We start from the raw sequence: 9,015 nt of genomic DNA on the forward strand, positions 1-9,015 counted from the left end.
AGTCAACCCCAACGGGCTCATCGCCACCCCCCTGCCCCCCTCCTCAGGTAGGTGGCACCTGGCACAGGGGGGATGGGGATGCTGGGGATGGGGACACGGGACATGGGGGCAGCCGGGAATGGAGGACACCAGGGATGGGGACACGGGAGACCCGGGATATGGGGGACACCCAGACATGGGGGAGATCAGGGATGTCCAGGGATGGGGGACATGGCGGGGTGGCGCTGGGAGATGAGGCACCCGAGGATGGGGACATCAGGATGGGGGCAATGGGAACAGAGATGTGGGGACACGGCGGGGGGACACAGGGGCAGCAAGGGGAGATGGGAGGGGACATGGGAACACGGGGAGGCAGTGGGAGATGAGGGGCACCAGAGATGGTGGCACCAGGGATGGGGCTACGGGGGCACCAGGGAACGGGGACACCCGGGGATGGGACAGGGACAGGAGGAGGGTGGCACTGGGGGTGCAGACATGGAGGTGGCACCACAGGCTGGAGACACCTGGATTAGGGACCCCAAGGGTGGGGACACGGAGGGATGGGGCCACCTGGGGAGGTGGGGGGGGGACAGGGGCACGTGGGGACGGAGGGTGAGAAGGTGCCACCGTGGGGGTGACGCAGGTGTCCCCACAGGAACCAGCACGCCGCCGGCCATGGCCGCCACGCCGGTGCCCGCCATCGCGGCCCCGCTGAGTGTCAACGGCTACAGCCCAGTGCCGGCGCAGCCCGCGGGACCCCCCGCCCCCGAGGCCGTCTACGCCGGCGGGGTCCCCCCCTTCCCAGGTGCCCGCCGGCCCGCCCCCCCACCCCCACCCCCCATGCCCCCACCCCCCCACGCCCCCCCCCTAACGGCCCCCTCTGCCCCCAGCCCAGAGCCCCGCCGCCCCCGGGGACCCCCTGCAGCAAGCCTACGCCGGCATGCAGCACTACACAGGTCTGGCCCCGGGGCACTGGGGGGAGCTGGGGGGGCATTGCATGGCACTGGTGGGTACTGGGAGGGCAGCCGGGAGGCGCTGGGGGGGGCACTGCATGGCGCTGGGGGCACTGGGAGGGTACTGGGGGGGCATTGCATGGCGCTGGGGGCACTGGGAGGGTACTGGGGGGCATTGCATGGCACTGGGGGCACTGGGAGGGTACTGGGGGGGCATTGCATGGCGCTGGGAGGGTACTGGGGGGGCATTGCATGGCACTGGGGGCACTGGGAGGGTACTGGGGGGGCATTGCATGGCGCTGGGGGCACTGGGAGGGTACTGGGGGGCATTGCATGGCGCTGGGGGCACTGGGAGGGTACTGGGGGGCATTGCATGGCGCTGGGGGCACTGGGAGGGTACTGGGGGGGCATTGCATGGCGCTGGGGGCACTGGGAGGGTACTGGGGGGGCATTGCATGGCGCTGGGGGCACTGGGAGGGTACTGGGGGGCACTGCATGGCGCTGGGGGCACTGGGAGGGTACTGGGGGGCATTGCATGGCGCTGGGGGCACTGGGAGGGTACTGGGGGGGCATTGCATGGCGCTGGGGGCACTGGGAGGGTACTGGGGGGCAACTGCATGGTGCTGGGGGCACTGGGAGGGTACTGGGGGGGCACTGCATGGTGCTGGGGGCACTGGGAGGGTACTGGGGGGGCACTGCATGGTGCTGGGGGCACTGGGAGGGTACTGGGGGGGCACTGCATGGTGCTGGGGGCACTGGGAGGGTACTGGGGGGGCATTGCATGGCGCTGGGGGCACTGGGAGGCACTGAGGGGGCGACTGGGGGGCATTAGGAGGGTACTGGGGGGGGGCATTGCATGGCACTGGTGGGTACTGGGGGGGGCATTGGATGGCACTGGTGGGTACTGGGAGCATCTGGGAGGCACTGGGGGGGCATTGGGGGCATCTGGGAGGGACTGGGGGGCACTGGAGGGGCATTGATTAGTACTGGGGGGCACTGGGATCGCAGTGGGGGACTATTGCATGGCCTTGGGGGACACTTGGGGCTTGGGGGGGGGACACTGGAAGGCTGGAGTGGGTACTGGGTATGCACGGGGGGGGCACTGGGGGGGCACTGCATGGCTTTGGGCAGCACCATGAAGAGCTGGGAGGGCACTGGGGGCCATTTGAAGATACTGGGGGGCATTGCCTGGCTCTGGGGGGCACTGGGAAGGGCTGGGCCAGGCGGTGCTGGGGTGGGGGTGGGGGGGGCGGTGCCTGTCCCCTCCCGGTGCCGGACTGACCCCGTCTCGCCCCCGCAGCCGCCTATCCGGCAGCCTACGGGCTGGTGAGCCCGGCCTTCGCCCCCCCGGGGCCCCTGCTCGCCCCCCCGCCCCCCCCCCAGCAGCAGCAGCGCGAAGGTGAGCACACCCCGGGGACACCCCCCACCCCCCCCCCCCCCACCCCGCAAGGGACCCTCCCCAGGGTGCTGGGCTTGGGGTGCCCCATGCTGCAGGGGTGGGATGCCCCGGGGCATTGGGGGGGGCCAGAATGCCCCATGGGGGTTATTGGGGTGCCCCCGCGGGGTTTGGGAGTGTCCCACCAGGGAGGTGGTGGTGGTGGGGGTTTGGGACTGAGGGTGCCCATGGGGCTGTGGGTGCAAGGCAGGGTTTTGGGGTGCCCGTGGGTGCATGGGGCCGGGTTTTGGGGTGCCCACAGGTGCATGGGGCCGGGTTTGGGGGTGCGGGGCCGGTGCCCCCCGTGCCCGCTGTGACGCCGCTCCCTCCGCAGGCCCCGAGGGCTGTAACATCTTCATCTACCACCTGCCCCAGGAGTTCGCCGACACCGAGATCCTGCAGATGTTCCTGCCCTTCGGCAACGTCATCTCCGCCAAGGTCTTCGTGGACCGTGCCACCAACCAGAGCAAGTGCTTCGGTAGGGCCGCCGCCGCCTGGGGACAGCGGGGATGGGGACGCCACGGTTGGGGCACGGGGACACCCCAGCCGGGGACACCACGGCTGGGGCGTGGGGACACCACACCAGATGCCGCGGGGGCCACCTTGCCCCGTGGCGGAACCCCCCCCCCCCCCCCCCCCCCAGGGCGGTGGGGCAGAGGCAGGGGAGGGTTGTGGCCACCCCCGTCCCCACCGTCCCCGATGTCCCCGCTGTCCCCGCCGTCCCCGCAGGCTTCGTGAGCTTTGACAACCCGGCCAGCGCCCAGGCGGCCATCCAGGCCATGAACGGCTTCCAGATTGGGATGAAGCGCCTCAAGGTGCAGCTCAAGAGGCCCAAAGATGCCAACCGGCCGTACTGAGCCCGGTGAGCCCCCCCGGGACCCCCCCGGCAACCCCCCCCCCCCCCAGCACCCCACCCGGGGCACCCTCAGCTGGGAGCCCCACCTGCCCCCCCAGCTCTACTTAATGTTCCCCCCGTGTCTCCCCCCCGACCCAGGTCCGGAGGCTCTGGAGCAGCACCCCTGGGTGCCCCCCTATTGCAGAGCAGCCCCCCCCCCCCCACACCCACCCAGTGGTGCCCGCAGGGGGCTCGGTCCTGCTGGGGGGGGGGACACAGACCCCCACATGCTCAGGAAGGATGGACCCCCCCTCCAGGACCGATCCGGACCCCCTCGTCCATCCCAGTCCAGGCAGGGCTGGGTGGGCCCTGGGTGCCAGCACCCCCCCAGCATCCGGGTCCAATCTGCCCTGGGGGGGCACCCACCCCCCCCAAGACCCCCCCACTCCCCGCAGGGCCCTGCCCCCCCCCTCCCCCCCCCGGGGGGACCCTGCTTGGAGCTTTTTTCTCACCAAACAGGACCAAAACCAGCTCCAAGCCGGGGAGGGGGGGGGTCCCGCCGAGGGGGGGGGGGACACGCCCACGGTTGGGGGTACCGGCCCTGGCACCGCCACCCCCTCCCAGGTCCCCTGGGTGGCTGTGCCAGGGCGCAGCGGGACCCCCTCCCCGACACACACTGCCACCCCGCTTCGCCCCCCCCCCCCCCCCCCCCGCCTCAGTTTCCCCCCCTCCTCACCCACGGCCACTGGCAGCTGCACCAGTACCGGGGGTGGGGGGGATGCACCCCCCCCACGGCACAGCCATGGCCGGGGCGCGCCAGACACTGTATGGACACAGAGCAGCCGAAATTGGGATGCTCCGACACGGGGATGCTCCGACACGGTGATGCGCCCGGTGCCGTGCCCAGTGCTGCACGTGGCCGGCGCGGCTGAGCCGACGCCGCGACGGGTGCCGGATGGACACGGAGTGGCCGAAGCCGGGACACGCCGGGCACAAAACAGCCAAATCTGGGAGACGGTCACGGCCGGCATCAGCACACCGGGAGCCGCAGGGACCCGGAGCAGCCGAAATGGGGATGCGCCACTGGGCAGCTGGACGGACAGGGGGACGCGCCAGGCGGACACGACGTCTCCGGCTCTGCCTGGACCCACAACGGCCAAAACCGGGGGGCGCCGGGCACCCACCAGCCAAAAGGGTGCCATGCCCGGCCCCGTCCGGCCCCGCAGCTGCCCCCCACGGGGATGGTGCCCCCCCCCCGGCACCCCCCAAAGGGGGACGGTGCCCCCCCCCCCCGGCATCCCCCAGCCCCACGTTTACACCCGCCGCTCCCCGCTGTAAATAAGGTGGTTGGGGGGCGCGGGGGCCGGGTCTCTCTCTCTTTCCCCCCCTTTTGGGGGGTTTGGTACCTGCTGAGTTGATTTAGGGGGTGGGATGGGGTGGGGGGCGCGGGGCCGTTAGCGTGGGGGGGGGGAACGCAGACCCCCGGGAGTTGACGTCTGCGGTTGAGATGCCGCCGCTTAACTTATTTGCTATTTATTGCAGTTACTTTGGATAATTTAATTTTTTCTTTTTTTCTTTTTTTTTTTTTCTGTCTAAATAAAATAAGTTAAAAAAAATTAAAGCTTAAAGGAGACTCTAAAGCATCCCCCCACCCCCACCCCCACCCCCCCCCAGCGGTACCAGGGGTGGGGGCGGGAGGGAGCGGGGCAAGATCGGCCCCAGCGCCCGCGGGGAAGGAGCACGGCCACAGTTCCCAGTAGTTTCATCAATAAATCAATTTATTTAAAAGAATATGTTACAATTAATTACACTAAGTGACTTTACCAAACAACCGGCATGGTTAGAGACCGAGGAATGAAACACCGGGAGCAGCTGGGGGAGGGACAAGGGGGGGACTTTTTTTTTTTTCTTTTTGTGTTTTTTGGTTTTTTTTTTTTTTGTCTTTTTTTTTTTCACATTTCTGACTCACAAATAAAAATACAAGACACTGCAGTGAAAAGACAATTAGAGTTCTCTCAAATAAATTAAAGAGGATGTGGATGGCAGTGAAATCGGGGTGGGGGGGGGGACACACACACACGTTTCACCGGCTCCAACTCGAACAGGGTGGGATTATTGCTGAGACCCGCGCCTTTCGTGCCACTGATGAGCCCTGGCGCAGGGGCTGGAGAGGATGGGAGGGGGGGTGGGGGGTGTCCCCCCCACACCTTTCCCAAATCGCTCCCCCATCGCCCCCCCCCCCCGGGCCCTCCAGCGGCACAGGGCTCCCGAGGACAACGGCCCCGGGGAGGGCGAGAGACACGGCCGAGCGCAAATCCAATTACTCCGGCGCTGGGCTAATTAATTCCCTGCTCACGGCCCTCGCCTTTGCTCTCTCCCGGCAGCCCCCGGCTGCAAAAGCCGCCCGAGAGCGGAGGAACCGGTAGGATTCCCCCGCACCGACCGGGAATTTAACCCAAAACCCACGTGGAATATCGGCGACATGGGGAATGGGGCGGGGGGGGAACGACGGACGGTGTCTCCCCCGCCGGGTTTTTAAAATCGCTTTTTTTCCCTTAATGGCCCCAGGCAGCCCTGGAGAGGGAGCGGAGCCAGGGTCATGGCAGCCAAAGGCTCCCACCGGGGACCCACCGAGCCCCCCTCCGCCGGCTGCGTCCCGGCACCACGGGCCCGTCCTCGCTGGGGCGAGGGGCAGATTAAACCCCTTCCCGAAAGACGGGCAGGAAGGGGAAAGCACCGCGCTAACGCCTTTTCCGCTCGGCATCGCCTCCCTCCCACGCCCACGGTGCCCGGGGGGGCCGCGAGCGTTACCGAGACGCTCACCCGTGCTCGCCCAAGCTCCACAGTTGTGTCTTGTTCCTCGCTGGGGGGGGGGGAAGCAGCAGGACCAGCATCTCCCAAATATCACAAAACCCACCCCAAACCCAAGGCTACCTGGGGGAGCTATACCGAAACCAGCTCAAAAGCAGGGAAAGCAGCTTTTCTACCTTATTTCTCCTCCTCGGCACTGCTCGGCCACCCAAGCCGCGGGCAGATCACCCGCCGCCGTGGCTGAAGCCGGCCGGTTTTCGGAAGTGCTCTCTGCTCTCCTCCGAAAAGCCCGAGGGTCTCGGATCACCGCCCGGATCTGCCGGGCCCACGGGGGCGGCGAGGGGAGCGGGCGGCCACCCGGCCTCGGGGTGCCGGAGCGAGGAGAGGGATCCTGGAACCTGCAAGATTCCCACGCCAGCCGCGCCGCTGGGCTCCCCTCGCTCCCGGAGCCGGACGTCCCCCACAGTCGCTCAAAGTCCGCGTGAAAATACCCAGAACCGAACCGAAACACAGGAAAAAAGAAAAAAAAAAAAAAAAAGAAGAAAAAAAAAGAAAGTCAAGAGCTTGTAAACGTGTAGAGGTCCTTGGTGCCAGGAGAGGTATTTCCCTGTAACGTTGCTTCTTTTTTTTTTGTTTTTCCTCCTTTTTTTTCTGTTTTTTTTTTTTTTTCTCTGAAGTTAGTTTTTAAAAAAAAGACGATGGGTTGGGAGGAGAGATGCGTGTAAAAACGCAAGCTTAAAAAAGGTACTGCCACCGATAAGAAATTTTAAAAGAAATATATATATGTATATACGTGCATGGTATTTGTATATATAGCTTTTTAGGGGCGGTTGTTTGTTTGTTTGTTTGTTTGTTTTTTACATACATACATACATATGTCTGAACAGTGCAAACGGATGACGTTTCTAGTTCCAGTTGTAAAAAATAAAAGCACAGTCCATCTTCTGGAACAGGACCCAAGCGGAAGGAAGAGACAGAACACCCTCGGGCGGTTCCTCTGCCATCCAACACTGTTTTCCCCTCTTTTCTTGGCCGAGCCTGCCATTTATCCTAGTTGCTTAATTCCATAAACATGAAGTTCACAAATGGTATTATTATTAATAATATTTTAGTTTAAGGGCTTTAATACAATAACAGAATTTTAAGTGTTAATTGGGGAAGGGGGGGGGGGTTACGTTCTTCCGTGACGAGGGGCTAAGTGGCCGCGTCCCTCTGCTGTGACCTGACCATCTGAAAGATATTCTGAAAGAGAAGAAAAAGGACATTAAAAGCGCGATGTCACTCGGGCAGAGCTGGGTTCGACTCCTCCTGCCAAGCTACACCGCAGCCCTGTGAGCGCAGAAGGGACCGGGGGGGTGACCCGGGGGGGTGACCCGGGGGGGTCTGCCTGTCCCCAGCCCAAGCCTGAGAGCCCGGGACCGCTCCTGGTCCCAGCACGGACACCGCACGAAGCAAGGGACTCGCTGCAGGGCGAACGTCCTCCCGGCAAACCACCTGCAGCTCCCCCGAACCCCTCTCTGCCCCGACAGCCCTCGACCCTACCGGCAACGACCCCCGGGCTGCGCCCGAGCCGGCTTGGGGAGGTGGCAGGGCAGGGAGCCAGCTCCCGCAGGAAGGGGCTCGCAGCCAAACCACATCCTACATCTCCGAGAGTTCCCCCCAAAGGGATGCTCCGGGAGCAAGGAGCCCTCCCAGTACCGATGCACGTTGCATCCCGGCTCGGGTCCCCAGTGCTCGCCCCGGGCTCTAACTCCCCGCTGCCGCATCCCGGCCCGCTGCGAGCCCCCGGCTGTTAACCGGGACGGCAGGAGGGGAGAGGATCTACCCCGCACGCACGGCTGCGAGTCGTCCCTGTGCTAAGGGCTCCCACAGGCGGATGCCTTAGCTGGGGAAAGCCAGGTCTCACGGGAGCAGAGGGGGTTTAGGCAGCCATTCCTAGACGGGGATTTGCTGTGGCCCTGACCAAGCAGCAGGTTTTGGGCTCAGGGGAGCCACCCGCCAGGTCAAGCTGAGCCGGGATGATCTTGCTGCCCTCCTTCTCTGGGCCAGCTCTGATCCCAGATGGGAGAAGATCCCAGAGGGCGAGGGATGGTCCTGCAGCATCCCACGCATCCCACCTGCGTGCTCCCATGTCCTCGGCGCAGGACCCCATCTCCGCTGCCGGCTTCAGGGCTGCTGAAGTACCCCCCCCCCCCCCCCGCCCCGGGGCAGAAATCCCCACCGTCAGCCCCACTTCTATCCTCCCGTGGGTTTCACTGGCGTTACCCTTCGGCACTTCAGCACCGAGCAGCCCCACGATGATCTAACCAGCCTGCTCTGCCCACCTCTGCATCACACCAGGGTGCTGGCCACCCTCCCGGCTGCCCCCCTCCATCCTCTGGCTTCCCAGCGACACCTTCATCCAGCCAGGACCGGAGCGGTCCCAGCAGATGCCGCGGGGATGCGTTGTGCACGAGGATGCCCGTCGCGTTTGGGGGGGGGGGGGGGGGGGGGAGTCCCCCGAGTGGAGGGTTCAGACGCACCAGGGACCTCCTGCCTGGGGTTTGCTGCTCCGGAGAGCCACGGCGCTTGCTGGGAGCCCTTGATCCAGCACATCCCCGCTACTCTCCGGCACTAATGAATCCTCCCCGCGCAGATGAGAAGGCAAATAACGCCCCGCAGGAAAGTGGCTCAGCCCCACGGCTGAAGCTCGAGCAGGAGATTAAAGGAGGGCAGGAAGGAGGCCAGGAGCAGCCCTGGGAATTGGACGGATCCCCCCAGGAAGCCCCATTCTCTCCCGGCCCCACAAGCATCCCTCCCTCTAGAAAAGGGCCAGAGGCTGCAAATAACCCAAATTACGCTTGCAAGAGCTAACCACTCCGAGCAGCAGCTCCGCTGTCGTGAAAGGAGGATGGAGCTGTTTCCCCATGTCCCCTCCTGCCCCGGCTTGGTCACGGGGGACACCTGTGACTGCCCTCCATCCCACGGCACCATCTCCCTCCCACGACCTCACCTACAAGGTC

The 9,015-nt window shown here is 65.2% G+C and overlaps 1 protein-coding gene across 1 annotated transcript; it reads left to right on the forward strand.

Moving 5' to 3' along the window:
* Positions 1-6: 6 nt before the first annotated feature.
* Positions 7-3,639, forward strand: LOC143173755 (CUGBP Elav-like family member 3). The gene is made up of 7 exons (XM_076363907.1): positions 7-47; positions 635-784; positions 870-935; positions 2,233-2,331; positions 2,702-2,845; positions 3,097-3,229; positions 3,362-3,639. The coding sequence occupies exons 2-6, from the start codon at positions 655-657 to the stop codon at positions 3,222-3,224; spliced, it is 567 nt and encodes a 188-aa protein (XP_076220022.1). The 5' UTR covers positions 7-47; positions 635-654; the 3' UTR covers positions 3,225-3,229; positions 3,362-3,639.
* The last annotated feature ends 5,376 nt before the right edge of the window (positions 3,640-9,015 follow it).

Source organism: Aptenodytes patagonicus, unplaced genomic scaffold, assembly GCF_965638725.1.
Source record: "Aptenodytes patagonicus unplaced genomic scaffold, bAptPat1.pri.cur scaffold_228, whole genome shotgun sequence".
NCBI classification, from domain to species: domain Eukaryota; kingdom Metazoa; phylum Chordata; class Aves; order Sphenisciformes; family Spheniscidae; genus Aptenodytes; species Aptenodytes patagonicus.